We start from the raw sequence: 19948 nt of genomic DNA, 5'->3' as shown, positions 1-19948 counted from the left end.
AGGTCCCAGGATCAACCCCCAGCATCTCGAGGTAGGTCTAGGAGGCCCCTGTCTGAAACCTTTGGGAGCTGCTGCTAGTCACTGTGTGCAGTACTGAGCTAGATGGACCAATGGCCTGACTTGATTTGAGCCAACGTCCTGCGTCTATTATAAGTTTGGGCTTTAGATGTGAATGGAAGCGGTGATAATCCAGGAACAAACCTTCCTTTTGCTTGTGGGCTTCCTAGTGGCATTAGTTTGGAAACAGAACATTGGACTACCTGGATCTTTAGTCTGATCCTATAAGGTGATTCCTATATTATGTTCATCATCTACTCGCCAGGTGAGCCCCAAGTCACCCAAGTGCCACCACAGCTCTTATCAGGTACAGCAGGGCAGCAGCAGTTAAGGGGGTATGAAAGGCGAGGCTAAGGGACAGTGGGAAAAGCAAGTGCACAGACTCTCTGTGTGCAACTCCTTAATGCGCTCAGGTTTATTGCGATAATAATAATAATAATTTATTATTTGTACCCTGCCCATCTGGCTGGGTTTCCCCAGCCACTCTGGGCGGCTTCCAACAAAGATGAAAAATACACTAAAATGTCACATATTAAAAACTTCCCTGAACAGGGCTGCCTTCAGATGTCTTCTGAATATCAGGTAGTTGTTTATCGCTTTGACATCTGATGGGAGGGCGTTCCACAGGGCGGGCGCCACTACCGAGAAGGCCCTCTGCCTGGTTTCCTGTAACTTGGCCTCTCACAGTGAGGGAACCGCCAGAAGGCCCTCAGAGCTGGACCTCAGTGTCCGGGCAGAACGATGGGGGTGGAGACGCTCCTTCAGATATACTGGACCGAGGCCGTTTAGGGCTTTAAAGGTCAGCACCAACACTTTGAATTGTGCTTGGAAACATACTGGGAGCCAATGCAGATCTCTCAGGACCGGTGTTATATGGTCTCGGCCGCTCCCAGTCACCAGTCTAGCTGCCGCATTCTGGATTAGTTGTAGTTTCCGGGTCACCTTCAAAGGTAGCCCCACGATGAGTAAAAGTCTAAAGTTTGGGTGCAGTGTTAACATTCTTAAGGCTCCGGTTCGCTTTAACAGCTCGGCTGTGCCTGCTGTGTTTGACAAAGGTGTTCATAAGCCCCACCCATGTTTGCACTTGGTAAATAGAAGCATATTAAGTGTAAGGAAACGGAAAAGATATGAATCAAGTTCTCTTCACATAAACGTGGGAGTTTTCGCACCTTAAGAGAGCAAGCCATCCTCTGATGCGATCAAGTTTCTCCTAGCTTTTGAATTACAGAGGAAAGCTGCCCTTAATTCTTGTCATGGTGTCTTTCTCTATCCTGACACGCTACCTTTTCAAAATCAACCATAACTTAGGCTTGCACTCTACATAAAGCTGTACAATAAACTATTCTTTCACTATTTCCCATCCGTCTCTTGCCTGCCTATTATTTGTTCCCCTAACCGCTTCACGCATTTGGGGTTGACTTACCAGCCTGCAAGCGTAGCTGGTCAGTTAACAAGGAGGACAGAGGCTTAACACTGATTGGAAGAGGCTTGTCAGTTCACCTACAGGCACTGTTGAGGCTGGTTGTACCCAAATTGGTTTGGAAAAGGAAAAAACACAAGCATACTCTCCTTCACAAGTGTCCTTTGGGGGTTAGGTCTTCACCACCACCGAAACCGAGTAGAGTCATGTACTGTGCTTTTGCATTTACGGGCAGCAAAATCGGTTTCTCAAACAGCTTAGAGGCTGTGGTTGGCTCAGTGGATTAAAAGCTACAGGCCTGCTTTAGGAAACCCTCCTATCTTGCAGGTGGAAGGCTTGCTGCTGCTTCGAACGAGTGTTTCTTCCATCTCTTAAACAGGCTCCATCATCAGCAATATGATATATGGGTGCATGAAAAGTTTTGGCGGAAAAGTCTTTTCAAAAGCATCTTGTGATTTGTGCCAAACAGCTGAAAAACATTAAATGCTCCAGCGTCTTTTCAGGAAACATATTCTCATTTCAGCAGCCTCCAATAATGGATTTAAAAAGGAATGTGGGTAAACAAGAAGCTTGCTGAAACGTAGTGTTAGAAAACGCTATCACTATGCAAACAGCTTGTGTGTACACGTACATATGCCCACATAATATCATAAGCCCTATAGTTTATGTAATTTATAAAATAACGGCTTCCAATGTTTAAGCACAGTTATCTTGTTTGCTGAAGGTTTGTGGGTTGGGAATTAACGGGCATGGCAGAAAAGTTAATGTGAAATTGCCTGCACCTTTTATCCAGTCTCCACTGCCATCTTCCAAGAGCTTGGTGGAAACTTTGCAAAGGGAAGCCATTTGTGTGCACGCTGCACCTTGTGCTATCCTTCCAGGTGCGTGCACTATACCAGTGTTATTATGCCCCCAAAGCACCTAGCAAGGTCCGATTCACATGTAGAGGAGCAGCCTGCTTTCGAAAGGCTATGGCTGCTTTCTGGTGGCGCGTAGATTTGTGTCGGGTTTTACTTCCACGGGCACAGCGTCAGCCTTCTGAAATGCACATATATCAGCGCCCCCTGATTTGATCGCGAGTGCCCGAGCATAACGTGGGAAAGCGGGCTTTTTAAGTAAACGGAAGCTCCTTGCAACGAGAGGGTTTGGCCGGCAGGCGTCTCCTTGCCCTTCATTTCTGGGAACGGCGACTTTTTCCGCGCAACGGTGCCAGCCTTCCGCCAGGGCTCCCCGTCAGTCTCATGTTTGCTGCTGCTGTTGCCGCCGCTGCTCAGATTCTATGCGAGCACAATGAAATCCTGTGTATCTGCAACCCCCGCGCCGTGCAGTCGTAGCAGCCTGGCGGCTTAAAGCACGAGACAAGCGAAGGAAAAGGGGGAGGGGGGGAACACTGCAAGCTTTCTGCTCTCTTCTTAAACCGGCAAGTGCAGAGGGCAGGGCGGCAGCAGCAGCAGCAGCGACCACCACCGTCCAGCGCGCTTTGGAGAGACATTGCAACAGCAACAAAAACTCACCAGATCCCAAGTCTGGGAAGGGATGGAATATACAAATTGACCGAGGAATCTCGCTGCATCGGACGGGTCTGGAGGCGGAGAGCTGGAAGTTTGTAAGTTTCGAGCTGGTTTGTGAATTAGCTGATCGTTGGGAGTCGTGATTTCTGCTTTTACTCCCACCAACTCTTCCCCCCACCCGCCTCCTCTCTCCCCCGCCGCGTTCCTGGGTGCTTTGCTCAGCTTTTCTGGAAGTAGACAAAAAGGAGCACGAGGATGCGGGGAGGGCTTTTTGCATCGAGATCGGAGCTGGATTTTTTCCGTGGCACGGGAGGGAGGGACACTTAAGGATCGCCCACCCTTCGGAGAAACCATCTGCCCGTCCGCGTCTCCCAAGCATGGGTTGGATTCATTGGAGAACCGCGTCTGAACTTAATGACACCGGGAACCAGTAAGCCGTCTTGCTTTTCCTTTGACTTAAAAGGAGATACTCTTTGAGCAGGAGCCTGTGCAAAAACAACAACAACCGGGTTTTAAAAGACAGAGGTAAGCGAAAGAGAAAGCAACAAATTTTAAAACTCTCCGGGATCGCTTCTCCCATCCCTCCGGCATCCAGCCAACGCGCCCCATTCCGATCGCTGCTCTTGCGAGCAACTTCAGGGAACCTCGTGTCAACCGTCCACACGACCCTTCCTCCACGCTCGCGCTCACTTTCACGCGTCCCTTTCCTTTTTACGCTCAAGAGAAGGGTGTGTGTGTGTCTTTCCACACCTTTTTGCCAATTGGCTTCTTTTCCCCTTCCCTCCCCCCCCCCCAAAAGCACGCTACCCGGCTTTGACTATCTGCTAATTTATTATTACAAATTCTCCCTAAAATGCATTGCTGTAAAAACTTTGCTGCGATGCTTTTCAGCAACCCTTAATCAGACCTCGTGGTGGAGGATTTTTTTTAAAAAAAAAGGAAAGGGGGAGGAAAAATAACCCCTATCAGTGGTTTGCACCGCGATTTAAATGGCTGTAGCTTGCAAGTCTGCAGCCGCCCCTGCCGGCCAGCTTCGCCCCCCGCTGCTGAAGTCTGTTGCTTTGCTCGCGGAACCTGCAAAAAGGATGGCGCTGGCGGCGACTTTGTAAAGAGCCCGCTGGACTAAAATCGGGCAAGCGATCTGCCCCGGTTTGCAGGAGAGGAGTGCAAGATTCGCAGCCGTTCCGGAGAGAAGAGCCGGTTCCTGGTTCTCGTGAGAGTGGATCAACAAGCCCTTTGCAAAAGAGCAGGGGCCTGAGGCTGCGGGGATGGGGGACACGGCTGCCCCCCAAGCCCCGGGTCTCCTGGGAGGCGGCGGCGGCTCCGTGGCGGCGCCGCGGGTGCACAGCGCGATCGTGGAGCGGCTGCGGGCGCGCATCGCCATCTGCCGCCAGCACCACCTGAGCTGCGAGGGGCGCTACGAGCGGGGCCGGGCGGAGAGCTCGAGCCGCGAGCGGGAGAGCACCTTGCAACTCCTCAACCTTGTGCAGCACGGCCAGGCGGCCAGGAAAGGAGGGAAACACAGCAAGGCAGCATCGGCCAATGGTCACAGCGGAGCAGGCGGCAGCATCGCGGCTTCGGCTCCTTCTGCGAACGCTGCAGCGCCCCCTCCGGCGGACTACTATCGCCAGCAGCTGATCAGCAACGGGACGACTGGTGGCAGGAGTGGGATCAACGGAGAGCAGCCCGGATCGGCCTCTGGAGGGGAGCAGAGGAACCCCGCGCTCATTGCGGTGAGTCTCCTTCGTTACCTGCTTCCCTCCAAACATGCTCAGGAGCCAGCGCCTTTAGAGCCAGCTGAGGGGGCACAAAAAAATAATAATTTAAAAACCTATATTTATTCGGGTACCTACTCGAGAAGATCCAAATTTTGTCCTCAGCTTCATATTAGCAAATTCTGCCCCTGTGGGAGGAGAGTTGCAAGGGCTGAGTTTGGAAGGATGAACCAATGGTCTCTCATATGTGTGAGTTTTTAAGATGTCAAAATCTCATTTTGCATCGCCAACTCTCCCCCCCCCCCCATTTTTACAAGCTGTATCTCTGCACTTAAAACAGCAGCCTGCCATGTAGAAATGGTAATGGTTGTTAATGAGGGGTGCCATTAGATAGGCTGTTTTGTTTTGCACACAAGCACATCGCTGTGTTCTCTCGTTCCTGCCATGCCGTCGGCAAGAGGGCAGGTCTCTCCCCTGAGGAGCTTGCAATCTGAAATTTGACATAGGAAATTTGACAGCAGGGGAAGGCGTGGGGAGGGGGTGCAAGCCAGGGCAGTGATCCTTTTAGCAGCCTGTAAGTGCAGACAAGTATTACTACCCCCATTTTGCAGATGAGAAGCTGAGGCAGCGAGAATGGTGGCTCACTTCAAAGACACTTTGGAACAGGCATAGGCAAACTCGGCCCTCCAGATGTTTTGGGACTACAACTCCCATCATCCCTGACCACTGGTCCTGTTAGCTAGGGATGATGGGAGTTGTAGAGCCGAATTTGCCTATGCCTGCTTTGGAAGCTTATTTTATTACGGAGATGCCCACTAACTTAGTTGGCTTTTTAGAAGGGGATTTTGGACACATTAATGGTGGGTGATCTGTTTTTATCCATGGCTATTGCCGTGCCACAACTGAATGGAACCTCCACATTCAGTAGCACTGTATCTGTGAATACCAGACGCAGGGGAATGGCTGTTGGCTTCATGCAATTTTTTTCCAGAGGGATCTGGCTGGATGCTGTTTGGAACAGGATGCTGAACTGAATCTGGTCTAGCTGGGTTTTTCTCACACCCTCGCTTCCTGCGGTTGGGAGAGAGGGAGCTACACCTGTTTACTTACTGCCTGCAGTGTATCTGTGACTTTGTTCGTGGTGGTGGTGAGATTTAAGAACCTCAGAGAAAAGGATGAGAACCTGTAAAGGTTAATTCAGCAATTGGGACCCCTGTGTTGGATGAATTCCGCTGGAGATCTGGAAATAAGGGGGGAACTGCGTAATCGATGGAAGAGGTGATGACAAGCCTTACGAATGTGGTTGGGCATCGGGTGCTCTTGACCTAGGGTCTAAGTAAACATGGTGGTGGGTAAGTGATGGGTGAACTGGCATGGTTTGTCTGCTAAAAAGAGAAGCGTTACTTCTGTCTTGCTGGTCTCTTATATGCCTCTGGTTGACACTTGTAAGAACAGGATACTGGAGTAAATATTCCTTTGTTGAGATCCAGCAGGACTCTGGTTAAGTGCAGCCTCCCGCTTGTGGGTCATTACAGTACTCATCCAGCTCTGGGATAGCTCAGTTGGTAGAGCATGAGACTCTGAATCTCAGGGTTGTGGGTTCAAGCCCCACATTGAGCAAAAGATTCCTGCATTGCAGGGGGTTGGACTAGATGACCCTTGTGGTCCCTTGCAACTCTACAATTCTATCCTTTATTGCTTGTTTCATGGCTGCTTACTTGCATCAGAAATTATTTTGCTTCCAAAGTTCACAAACAAACAAACCCTTCCCAACGCAGCTTCATTTTAAACGTAGTATTTGGTATATTTTATCCCCTGAAGTCCAACTTAACTTTGGGGTGTGAGGAGCACTCTTTTCGATAAGTGTTTTTTTTTTGTTGATAGGCAAACCACATTACGGGAGAGGGGAGTTTCACCTTGAGAAATCCAGAAGCAAATGTCAAAGCCAGGGGTGGAGAATAGCAAAGTTTGCAGTTTTGTTCCATTTCAAATACAGACAATTAATAGCTCTCAAAACAAAGCTTCAAGAGACCCAGAGGGATAAATTAAACGCCCATCGTGTTTTAATGCAGAGCAAGTACAATAGAGGCCATACTATAACAGTGACGTGTAAGGCTTGTAGAATTAGACATAGCTTTTGCATAAAGATACTTGAGATATTACTGCTCCCGTCTGCAGCCTGTTGACAGTTTGAGTGTCAGGTATAAGATGGTCCCATTGATTGCAACAAGCCACAGACAGGTGAAGTTTCTAGCTGTGGCATGAGTGGAAGATTGCAGCAGTACAAGACTCAGTTTTGGAGGCTGTGTGCTGGGTATAAAGTTGCATCTTTTATATCTGCAACAGGTTATCTGATGTGTGCAAAATGGACGTTGGGGTTTGCAGACATCCTTCCTCAGTACTTCTTGACACTTCTTGAACTGCCCTAATATATGCCCCATTATTATTATTATTATTATTAACCCTCTGATTATTTTGTTTCACTCCATGAATGTGCATATGGCAATATTGTGGCTTACAATGGCTGTGTTCTGCCTCAGCTGCCAAGGAAGTAGGCTTCTGCATTCTAGTTGTTTGAGGTGGCAAACAGGGAGGGTTCTGCTGTGCTTTGGAGTTCCCCTTAAGCATCTCACCGGTCACTGTGAGAACAGAACTTTGGACCAAATGGGCCTTTGGCGTGATCCAGCAGGTCTCTTCATATATTATTCCATGCCTTCCTGCATCAACATTGCTGGGTGTTTTTTGTTCTGCTTCCTGGCTACTCATAATGGCACAGGCCGTGTTTTCCATCCATCTTGTGACCGCTGTGAGTGGAGTCTTCAGCGTGGTGACCCCCTACACCGAAGAGCCTTCCTTGAGAATTCTAGCATGCCCTTCCTGCTTTTGGTTCTCAGCATCTGCTAAAGACCTTCTTGTTGACCCAAGCACCCCCTGATTACTGACATCGGTGGGTGAGTTTGTTGGGTCGCTGTGCAGATTGTAAACAGGTGTTTTGTTACATTGCTTTTTAATCATTTGTTGTACAATTTTTATGCTTTGCACACCACTTTGATATTCTTAAATAGTCAGCAATGTATACGTAAGTGTTTTAAATAATGCATAATAACGCAGGGCTGTAGTTTAGGCGGTCCCCTGGTGCAGCACCATAGATGTCATAACCAAAGGTAGCATTCTGTTGCTTTTGCCATGTGTGGAGCTTGAGCAACTTAACTGAATGTCAGTAGCCCATGTGCTTGCACTCTTTATAAAGATTTGAGGAGTGAGGTTATTACCCTTCTGCTATTGTCCATACCAGGTCACTCAACCATTGCTACTGCGTCTTTTCTTCCAGCAGATCAAGATAACAGCAGACACTGCAAAAAAAAATTTAAAAATTAGCAGGGGCAATTAGAATAAGATCTGTTATTTGATTAACTTCCTAACACTGCTCAGTTTTTTAATCAAAAGAAAGCCTATTGGTTCACCTGTTTTATCTGTGGCAAAAGGACTATGTATTAATTCTGCCATTTGTATGGATTGGGATGCGGGTGGCGCTGTGGGTTAAACCACAGAGCCTAGGACTTGCCGATCAGAAGGTTGGCAGTTCAAATCCCCATGACGGGGTGAGCTCCCGTTGCTCGGTCCCTGCTCCTGCCAACCTAGCAGTTCGAAAGCACACCCCAAAGTGCAAGTAGATAAATAGGTATCGCTCCAGCGGGAAGGCAAACGGCGTTTCCGTGCGCTGCTCTGGTTCGCCAGAAGCGGTTTAGTCATGCTGGCCACAAGACCCGGAAGCTGTACGCTGGCTCCCTCGGCCAATAAAGCGAAATGAGCGCCGCAACCCCAGAGTCGGCCACGACTAGACCTAATAGTCAGGGATCCCTTTATCTTTAAACTTCCAGAACGTACTTTATAGCTAACCATCTAGTTCTGTCTTTGGTGCAATTTATTGCTATGGTTGATGGCTGATGCAAATAAAGATTCTATCTGTCTTAACTGGAGGCTTCAGATGCAAAGTGTTGTGTGAACCAGTAACTTATACCACCCAAGCTGTGCCCGAAATTGCAAGTGCCGTTCAGTATACTAGGGAGAAAAAGCCCTACAGGGGCCACACCTGTTAATTCCTCCCTCCCTGGCCATATATTAGGGTGGTGGAGTCACAAGACACCGAAGACATAATAAAGACAGACTTGATTTGGATTCCTTTGCAGGCAGGGAGTGATTGACCTTGTGCTATCTGCCAGCTGCATGCATGTGTTGCTGGCTGACCTCAGCCATTTGGTGTGGGGCGGTTTGCACCGCTGTCGGGGTTGATAATCGCCACCAGGCCTTGAGATAGTGGTACCACCCATGTCAGATTAAAGCACAGAGCTTTAATCTGTGTTTGTGCTGTGTTTCCTCTGTTATGGCGGCAGCATATGAGTTAAATGCGTTTAAGCAATAAGAGGCCGGCTGGTCCGCATTTTTAACAAAGGTGCAAAAAAGAAAAGAAGGTAATTTGATAACCCAACTAATTAAAGTTTTCAGGGCTTAAAAGCCTATGCACAGATGTTTTGCCAAGCAGAACTCCGAGGTCACAAGGACCTACAGTAGCCGAAGACATTTCTGTGCTCTTGGTTTGTTTGGGTTGGGTTTTTTTTAAAAAAAGTTATCTAGCATTGACCTTCAAAATAATCCTACTCCCTTCCTTAGTACAGAAGAAGAAGAATGCACTCTTTTTTTCTGAGGACAAAGTTTCCTCTCTAAATACTGGAGAGTCTGGAACACTGTAATTTTGCAGGCAAAACTATATCTAGAGGAATTGCCTCATCTGAAATGTGGCTCCCTGGGCCACCTGGATTTGCAAGAACCTAGGACTTGCCGATCAGAAGGACGGCGGTTCAAATCCCCGGGACAGGGTGAGCTCCCGTTGCTCGGTCGCTGCTCCTGCCAACCTAGCAGTTCGAAAGCACGTCAAAGTACAAGTAGATAAATAGGTACCACTCCAGTGGGAAGGTAAACAGCGTTTCCGTGTGCTGCTCTGGTTCACTAGAAGCGGCTTAGTCATGCTGGCCACACGACCCGGAAGCTGTACACCGGCTCCCTCGGCCAGTCAAGCGAGATGAGCGCCGCAACCCCAGAGTCGGCCACAACTGGACCTAATGGTCAGGGGTCCCTTTACCTTTACTCCAATAGGATGCATTTTTTGTACGCTATTCTCACCAATCCCTTCATTTTTACACACACTTTCCCTAGTAGAATTAATTTCTGTAATCCTTGGTTGGAGAACTGCATCACAAAATGCAGGGAAATGAGAATGTCGAAGGATAGCTGTGTTTTTGGTCCTCAGGTTATTTCAAGAAAGTGTGATAGTGTCTGCTTTAAATGTGTACTGAATCAAATTTCTCCTCCAACCCTACTCCCAAGTAAGTGTGTATAGCTTTACGCAGTTGGGAAGGAGAAAGATGTTTTCAGCTCACTAAACAAGTGCAGCAAATTAGTGGTGTTTCTTCATGTGGCTGAGCGGAACAGATGTTTCCTAGAAGGAGGGCAGAGGGATGTCTGAGGCTTCCAGTTTCTGAAACTGACCTTAAATATGTTCTATCACGGCGAGATGCGTTGCCTGAACTCTGAAGAACTTTTTGAATGGTGAGACTCACAGATGAGTGGCAGCTGGGAAGACGTCTAGATTTGTTTTTAAAACCAAAAATAAACAAAAAGGGTAGCCAAGCAACGACGACAGTAACAAAATGGGGCAAAAATAATAATATCGTTCTCTGGAATAGCAGTTCTCAAGCTTTTTCTTCCACTTGAAAATCACTGAGGGTCTAGGCCCGACCACTTAATAAACATCGTTTTTGTTGTTCTGCATATAAAAATGCATACAGAATTTGCATTTTAAAGAACATTGTTTTCTTCAGTGCTGGTGTCTACACCGAAATAGGTGCCATATTAAGGAAACCACAAGGTCTAAGAAGGACCTCTATCAGTTAAAAAGGTTTAGAATAGTGTTTCCCAAACTTGAGTCGCCAGATTTTTTTGGACTACATTTCCCATCACCCCTGACCACTGGCCCTGCTAGTTGGGGATGATGGGAGTTGTAGTCCAAAAGTAGCTGGAGACCCAAGTTTGAAAAACTGGTTTAGTCAAAAATTAGTAGGCCAAACCAGTGCCATATTGTGGGGTGGTAGTCAACTACATTTTACTCAGAGAGAGTACGTCCATTAATGGCTCTAACTTACTTCATTAATTTCAGTGGGTCTGCTCTGAGTAAGACTTCGTTCAATGCCACCCTATGAAAATCATAAGTTCTGTACCAGGGCCTTATTGATAACTAGGCTCTGGTCCAAATGGCTGCTGTCTCCTTTTCAATAATCTGGCTCTGGTCAAAATGGCTGCTGGCTCCATCATAAGGCAGGGGGTCAGCATCACCCACAGGGCCAAAGGCAGATACATGCAACTCCTCATTTATGCATGTTCAAGGCACACATGACCGTACACATCACCACAAACCAGGAAGTAGCACAAGAAGGGGCAAAAACAGCCCTAAAAGAGCACAAAAATGGTGAAAATGGCGCGAAAATGGTATCTCGCAATCCCACAAGGCTTTGAGGCCTCCTGTAGAGTTTGAGCAGGGAGGTTTGGAGGGAGCGGTGGTGGTGGAGTTTGGTGGCTTTTCGGTTTTTAAAGGGTTTCCAGAGGCTGTTGGCAGGCTTTTTCAATGGTGTTCCCAGTACAATTTCACTTAAATATGCGGTGCCTATGGGGAGTTGCCTGTTCCATAGTCTTTCTTTGGAACACCTTGGTGGTGTTTGTGGACCAGCCATGGTCTGCAAACCACGGTAGGATACAATCCGAGGGGAAGTTTTCCCGAGTGAGCCCCACTGACTGGAGTGGAAGCCGCCATGCAATGATGCTGAAATATGAATGGGAGCTGGAGCATCTTCACTATTCATTTAAAAGCACTATCCTGCCACTTTTAACAGTGGCTTTCCCTAAAGAATCCTGGGAATGGTAGTTTGTTAAAGGTGCTGAGATTTGTGAGGAGACTCCTAAGGCAAGTGCTCCTTTTTACTGTAATTACACCAGAGGTGATTGAAAGGTGACTCGTGGTATTTAGTGGTGTTGGGTCACAACCTGTCAGAGAGCCTGGTTCTTTGTTTTTTATTTTTATTTTTTTGTATAATCTTTTTTTATTGAGTTTTACACTGCACATTTAAATCCAAACATTAAGCATCATTATCAACATTTAGGATTCTCTGAATCCTAGGACTCCCCTCCACCCTTCCATGGTTACCATTTTCAATCTTTTTCAACTGCCTCACATATTTTCTCTATTTTTCTTAAATAATCCATTTTTTCCTTAGTTTTTAGTACATTACAAGCGTTACTCAAATCCTGCCAAGGTCTTTAGTTGCTTGCAGTGTTCTCTTAAATACATTGCAAATTTTCCCCATTCCTTATTAAAGTTCCTCTCTTCTTGGTTTCTGATTTTCCTGGTCATTTTTGCCATTTCGCTATAGTCCATTGTCTTCATCAGCCATTCATCTCTGGTTAGGACTTTTATCTTCTTTCCATCTCTGGGCCAGTAGTATCTGTGCTGCTGTTGTCACATACATAAATAATTGTTTCTGCTCCTTTGATATCTTTGCACCTAAAATTCCTAGTAAAAAAGCCTCTGGTTTTCCCACAAACGTTATTTTAAACATTTTTTTCAACTCATTATATATCATTTCCCAGAATGCTTTTGTTCTCTTGCATGTCGTCCACCATATGTGGTAGAATGCGCCTTCGTTCTCCTTACACTTCCAACATACATTTGAAGCAGTTCTATACGAGAGCTTGGTTCTTTAAGTGCAGTTAAGTCACTATCCATACAGACATAATCCAATACCTTGGAATAGCTCAGCTGGTAGGTCGTGAGACCCTTAATCTTAGAGTTTTAGGTTTGGGCAAAAGATTCCTGCCTTGCCAAGGGGGTTGGACTAGATGACACTTGTGGTCGGTTCCAACTCTACGATTCTATGATCCTCGGCCACTCCATTACAGTGGTACTTTGGGTTACAGACGCTTCAGGTTACAGATGCTTCAGGTTACAGACTCCGCAAACCCAGAAATAGTACCTTGGGTTAAGAACTTTGCTTCAGGATGAAAACAGAAATTGCACGGTAGAAATTGGCGGCAGCAGGAGGCCCCATTAGCTAAAGTGGTGTCTCAGGTTAAGAACAGTTTCAGGTTAAGAACGGACCTCCGGAACTAATTAAGTTCTTAACCAGAGGTACCACTGTACTGCAGGACTCTTCCAACCAAAGAGAATTGGGGGGGGAGAGAGACTGGGCGTTTGGGCATCAAAGGGGGGCCCCGGGATCAAAGGCAGGAATAAACATAATCTCACACATCACAAATTTCTTAATTTGAAGCCTCTGATATCCTCCCAGCAGTTTACACAGGTGCAACATTCCTGCTCTCGGGGGTTTGCTCTCGTGCCAGCACATGCAAATGGCTCCGCAGAAGTGCCAGAATCCTCCACGTGGACAAGGTCCAAGAAACGCATAATTCGACGGCAGGGAGGTTGCAATATCGCCTGCAACGCTCCAGATGCAGGAGCATCCATGATCAAGGTCTCTCCTGCTGATTCCTTGAAAGAGCAGTCTTAGGAATTCAGGAAGGAGCATAAGGGGGCAGCACTGTGGCTTTGTAGTAGAGAGAGCATGCTTTGTGTGCAAAAGGTCCCCGTTTTCAACCTCTGGCATCCTCTGAAACCCCTGGAGAGCTACCACCAGCCAGTGCAGACCAAGCCAACATGGCGGCTACAGCTCCCATCTGCTCCAGCAAGCCTGGCCAGTGATGATGGGAGTTGTTGTGCAGGAACATCTGCAGGGCTCCGTGTTTTCTAGCACTTCTGTAGATGGTACAGAGCGAAATGGACCAGCGGTCTTAAAAGCTTCCTAGGAAGATGCCTTCATACCAACCAGGCCTGAGAGGAACCGTTTGCCCACTGTGGCTGGCTGCCAGGGCCGGCCCTACCATTAGACAAGAGTGAGGCAACTTGTCACATACAGGACAGAGGTACAGTCATACCTCGGGTTGAAGTAGCTTCGGGATAAGTATTTTCGGGTTGTGCGCTGCTGCGACCCGGAAGTAACGGAGCGCGTTACTTCCAGGTTTCGCCGCATGCGCAGACGGTCAAAATGACGTCATGTGCATGCACAGAAGCAGCGAATCGTGATGCGCGGACGCGGGTTGTGTTCGCTTCTGGATGCAAGGGGGCTCTGGAACACCCTCACACTCGACAAAACCACAGCCGATTGCATGCACGCCTCAACACTGCAGTTTGAACAAGCATACCACTTTCCCCCACTAGATAAGAGGTTGTGGTTGTTGCTTCCAGGTTGGGTACAAGATGGATCTGCATGCAGTGCTAATTGGCCGTCTCTTGTGCCATTTGCAAAGCGGTAAGGACTGTGCACATCGTCAATTGCCTAGCCCTTAATGCTATCCCAGAAGGCCCGCCTACATCTTTTTCTGAAGCAATCAAACAAAGATGTCGAATAAGTGCTGAACAAACATTTAAAGCAAGATCACAATGCTAGCTGGGGTGGGAGTGGGGAATCCCAAAAGTTAAAGTGAGGAAACCCATCTGAAGAACAGGGAGGCAGGTTTTAAACTGAAGGCCAGGCTTCCTCAACCTCACCCCTCCAGATGTTTTTGGCCTACAACTCCCATGATCCCTAGCTAGCAGGACCAGTGGTCAGGGATGATGGGAATTGCAGTCTCAAAACATCTGGAGGGCCGAGGTTGAGGAAGCCTGCTGAGGGCCATATATACAAAACTGAAAGTGGGATTAGCAGAACAGCAACCCGCCAAAAAACAACCCTGATTCCAGATACATCTGTACGCAGCCTTAGGTTCCTAGAGAGACCTGGCTTACCTTCCTGTAATGTATTAACCACCCGATGACCTGAAAGAGTTTTGCAGATGATCTTTTGCTGTTGCCCAGGCTCCCTCAAGAGGCCTTGAGCAGATAGAAGTGTTTACACAGCCTGTTCCTTTAGTTCACGTTTTTGATGGAGTTGCCATAGCCTCGTATCCTCTTGGGCACCGAACTTGCATGCGTTCCCCTCTCTCGCTCCCAGCCACGGACCATTCCATCTGCCGGGTCTCTCTTTTGCATCGCTCAGCTTTCAAAGTCCGTTTTCATGTTCTGGTCCATCGACTTCTGCAACAGGTGCTTGTGTTGAATTGATGAGTGGTTTGGGACCAGCTTGCCCCAAGCAGCTCTCCAATATATTGAATGAGCTCGCGAGGTTGGGGCAGGGGGGGAAATCAACAGGTGCCTGGAGGATCGGTAGGGGGGTGAGCCTTATAAAGTGGCATGAAGCGGGTTTTCTCAGGAGTGTGATGACAGCCATCGTGAATAAACCGTGCAGGCTGACTTCCATTTTCCCTTCTATTTTCGCCTGGCCCTCCAGGGTGGTGTGCCCAACTTTACGGAGAACAGCCCTCTATCTGAAGGGCAGTCTGGTCTAAGTCTGGTTTAAAGAGTGTTGTATGAGTGTTAAGAAGAATGCAGGACTGAAAACAACATGGCACCAGCAATTTAGTTGAAAGAAATATGAGAATATGTGAGATCTGAGAAAAAGATAAATTTTGGAATAACATTATGTCTAAATTAAGTACTTAAGTATTTGATAAAAATATTTAAAGTCAGAGACATAATATTTGAAAATCACAAAATAGGAGTTGAAACAAGGTGATAAATTGCTGTTTATAATTTTATAATTGGGAACGCAGGATTGGGAGATGTGAGGAAGTCCAAAAGGTTAAGAAAATATGGTTGTTGGATATTTGATCTTGTTGTATGTTTTCTATTATATGTTACTCTTTTTGCTTTTTTCTGTTTTTCTTTGTTTGTTGTATTTGGGTGATGGTTTTATATGTGTTTGGTGAATTGGTGAATTGAATGTTTAAAATCCTTAATAAATATCTTTTTAAAAAAATAAAAAATAAAGAGGAGAGCAAGGCTCTTGATGTTGCCCATCAGCAATGAGTGTCTGGACAGCAGACTGAGTAAGCACACAGGTTGCCTGGTCACAGCCTTCCCCTAAAATAGTGAGACATACTGTATATCTGTTTAAATTACGGTATACCTGTTATTTCTGAACTAGCTGCCTCGTACCAGGCATTACTCATGAACAGTGACGGATTTACGTATAAGCTAAACAAGCTATAGCTTAGGGCCCCACTCTCTTGGGGGCCCCAAAAAAATTTAAAGGGGGAAAAAACTGGATGTACATTTCCAAAATATAAGATAAAAAGCCAATAAAATAAAACCCACATACAGCAACAGTGTTTTGTGTTGTGTAGGCTCCTATGATGTAAGTAATGGGCCCCGCCTGCTAGCCCGCTCCCTAAAATATCACCGGTTTGCTCGTTTCTATGTATAGGGTGCCTGCATTCTGCATGTGCAAATGGCTTTAGATACCTATTTGGTCCATAAATTACCATATAGCATATATTCAGCACAAAAAACAGTGACAATTTGTTGTTGACTAAAGGACAGCTGGACATATAAAGGGCCCCTTTACCTTCAGTCGCTTAGGGCCTCATCCAACCTAAATCTGGCCCCGCTTATGAATTATGAAGAACTCAAAGATCAGCTCGTTTTGGAAATCAGCAGTTTAAATCCCTGGGATAGCTCAGTTGGTAGAGCATAGAATTGGAAAAGACCACGAGGCTATCCTGGTCCAACCCTCTGCAATGCAATAATCTTTCACCCAACAATTCTTAATCTCAGGTTGCAGGTTCGAGCCCCATGTTGAGCAAAAGGTCCCTGCATTGCAGAGGGGTTGGACTTGATGACCCTCGTGGTCCCTTCCAGCTCTCCAATTCTGAGATTCTATTAAATCAGTGCCATTTCAAAAGGTCCAGTAGAAACAATGTCTAGTTGTATCCAAACAGAGACATGCAAGAGTTTGGCAGCTAGACTGGTGACTGGGAGCAGCCGCTGAGACCACATAACACCGGTCTTGAAAGACCTACATTGGCTCCTAGTATGTTTCCCTTCTTGGTAGTGGCACCCACCCTGTGGAACGCCCTCCCATCAGATGTCAAAGAAAACAGCTACTACCAGACTTGAAGACATCTGAAGGCAGCCCTGTTTAGGGAAGCTTTTAATGTTTGATGCATTACTGTATTTTAATATTTTGTTGGAAGCCGCCCAGCCAGATGGACGGGGTATAAATAATAAATTATTGGTTGTGATACCTCGAGAAGCATCCAGATGCCCAGCAGAAAACCAGCTTTCCTAAATGTGTAATGATTTGCAACTGTGCACATAAATCAGCGCTTGAAAAAAAATTCTGCAAATCTCTGTGCCCTCTTTTGGGGGAGTTCATCTCCCCTCTCTGACCTCCATTCAGGCCAGCCAAAGGCATGATCAGAGTTCAAGGATACATTCAACTAGGCAGAAACCTTTGGGGGAAAATAGGACAAGTGATGGGTGTGGCCTTGGAGAGATGTCAAAGGCCATGTGGAAAGGCTGGCCAGGGTCACCTTTGACCCCCACGCCTGAGGTCTTCCCACCAGCACCACTTTATTTAGCCTGTGACTTATGAAGTATAATTATATTCAGTATTCATTTACTCTCCGCTTACCAGCCCCAGCAACCAGTCTGGGGGAACCTCTGGTGATTTTTATCCTTTCTAAATTGCAAGTGGCGGTTCCTGAGCTGCGAAACACCTCTCTCTCACACACACAGCAGCGGACACTGGCTACTTTTCATAACGGCGCTTAACACACATATTTGCAGGGCAGACCAAAATAGCTCCGGGCAAATTGAACGAGTCTGCTGGGTAAATATTATGCGCGGCGAAAGGTTTCTGAAATAGGTAACGCACAGACACACGCAAACATAACACATACACAAAACATTTTGACGCGCTCGTTTGCCTAGTCTGCACGCCTGGGAGAACGGCTGAAAGAAGTCAACAACAGTACAGGCAATTCAAGAAGAATTGGGAAAGAAATAAAAAAAACTGTTAGAACCAAGAACACCCTGGTGGCTGTCCCCAATAGACATTTTATCAGTTAAAAAAACAAATTTGGATGAGAAAAACTTAACATACGAAGATTTATTGACACGCTCCCATGAAAATTGGAAACTAAAACCGTACGAGGAACTGAAAGGAAAGTTGAAGGGTTGGCTACAGTACCATCAGATCAATGCAAGATGGACGGAAGACAAGAAAGTAGGAATGAATGAAAAGAAATCAAAATTTCAAATCGAAATAATTGAAAGCAAATCTAAATTATTATCCAAATTGTATAATATTTTATTGGAAGAAGATACAAAAGATGTAGAAACTAAAGAGGTTATGGTAAAGTGGGCTAGAGACTTGGGACACAACATAGAATACAAGAAATGGTCGAAACTATGGAATCAGGGAATAAAATTCACAGCAAGTGTGGCAATTAGAGAAAATCTAGAAAAGATGATATACAGATGGTATTTAACACCAGAAAAATTAAATAGGATGTACAAGACCGGTAACAAGGCCTGCTGGAGATGTAAAACAAATGAAGGGAATTTTATACATATGTGGTGGACATGTGAGGAAATAAAAAAATTTTGGAATCAGATATATGATGAACTAAAAAAAATATTTAGACTCACATTTCCCAAGAAACCAGAGGCCTTTTTACTAGGGATGGTTGGAAAAGAAATACCAGAAAAAGACAAAACCCTGTTCCAATACGCAACAGCTGCGGCTAGAATGCTAATCGCCCAAAACTGGAAAAACCCAATTACACCAACGGTGAAGGATTGGCAACTGAAATTATATGATTTTATAGAATTGGCAAGAATGACGCAAAGAATCAGAAATCAAAAAAATACAAAGTTAAAAGAGGATTGGAATAAATTTATGGTATATAGTGAAGGCAACTCTGGTAACACAACAACTGCAGTAGGTTCGATTTAACTCTTCCGATGTTATAAACTAAAAACTAACACCAGCTGTAATATGATTTTATTAAAAGTAGAAACCTGAAATCAGGAGGGAGGGAAGTCGATGCAACGTATGTGTTTTTTCTTTTCTTTCACTTTTCTCTCTTTATTTTTCCTTCTTCTGTCCAATTTTTAATGTCTCTTTTTGGTTGTGCCTTTCTTTTTGGTTGTGTATGATGAAGAAAATATAATAAAAAGCATTTAAAAAAAAAAAAAAGAAGAGTATTTAATAATGCTGTAGTTTCCAGGACCTCAGACGTGGACAGATCCGCTTCTCTTTGGCGATCTCCAAAATGGACTTTTTTTTTCTTCCCAAAGCAAGGAGGGAAATCAAAAGCTGTGTGTACTTTCCTGCTTAGGAAAGATTTTAAAATGTAGAAACTGTGAAAATGGGCCAAATCTGTTGCTTTGTGATCGTCTGTGAGCACATCTTGGGACTTTAGGACAGGGTCTCCTAGGCCTACAGGGGAACTCCTTTGGTTTTGGCTCCCCATATCTTCTATGGGAAGAGCAGGCAGGTGGAATAGCTGTGAAATCTCTTTGCTCCATATCTCAGAGAAGATGCTCCTTTTAAATTCAGCTTCTGTGCACGTTGAGGGGAATACTATACAATTTGACTGTGGAGGGAGGGAAAGCAGCATTTGCTTCTCCACCTCAGGCAGCAAAATGTCCTGCGGGGATTCTGTGGTGCATGAACAAAGCCTCCTCAGGGTGCTTCCGGACTCCTGCTATTTTTGGACGGGTTTCAGCCGCATACTGGCGTATTTAGGTGGCACAATTCCCTGTTTGGTTGGGTGCTCTGCTGCAACAAACCTGCTTCCTCCAGGGAGCGGGCTGTTTGCTGTAAGGGAAGTGACTGGGAAATGCGCCGGAATGTGTGGGACACTTCTTGCTTTGGCGTAATATCTTTGAACCGGTTGTCTGGAAGCATCCTCTGTGGATTAATCCCTGCAAAAAAGAAAAACCCACATGCAGAGAGTCATGAGGGTAGCAAATTTGCGCTTGGCTCCTGTTTATCTGCTTCCTCAGCCATAACAAAAGAAGATCTCCCTCCAGTCTACTTCTTCAGTAGCTGCCCCCTCTCTGGAGTCCCATTTCCCGGCTCCTGCCTTTCCCCCCCAGCGGAGTTGATTCCTCGCTTTCCCCTTCCTTTCGGCTTGTGTCACACAGCCTCAGTAATGTTTTTTTTTTTTTTTTTGTCTTCTGGGGAAATGTGAGGCTGACACTGACCTGTTGGGACACATGGCCTCCACATGTTCTCCACATCTTTATCCCAAAT

The 19948-nt window shown here is 46.1% G+C and overlaps 1 protein-coding gene across 1 annotated transcript in view; it reads left to right on the top strand.

The window, feature by feature from the left end:
- The first annotated feature begins 2655 nt into the window (after nucleotides 1–2655).
- MAML2 (mastermind like transcriptional coactivator 2) overlaps nucleotides 2656–19948 on the top strand; it is a 147761-nt gene continuing 130468 nt past the window's right edge. Inside the window, exon 1 of the mRNA XM_082219032.1 lies at nucleotides 2656–4721. Within this exon, the coding sequence (XP_082075158.1) occupies nucleotides 4257–4721 (465 nt within the window). The 5' untranslated portion in view covers nucleotides 2656–4256. The remainder of the gene's footprint in view (nucleotides 4722–19948) is intronic.

The sequence above is a fragment of the Podarcis vaucheri genome (genome assembly GCF_965113315.1).
Source record: "Podarcis vaucheri genome assembly, chromosome: 4".
Taxonomy (NCBI): Eukaryota; Metazoa; Chordata; class Lepidosauria; order Squamata; family Lacertidae; genus Podarcis; species Podarcis vaucheri.
This window is presented reverse-complemented; position numbering and strand designations above follow the sequence as displayed.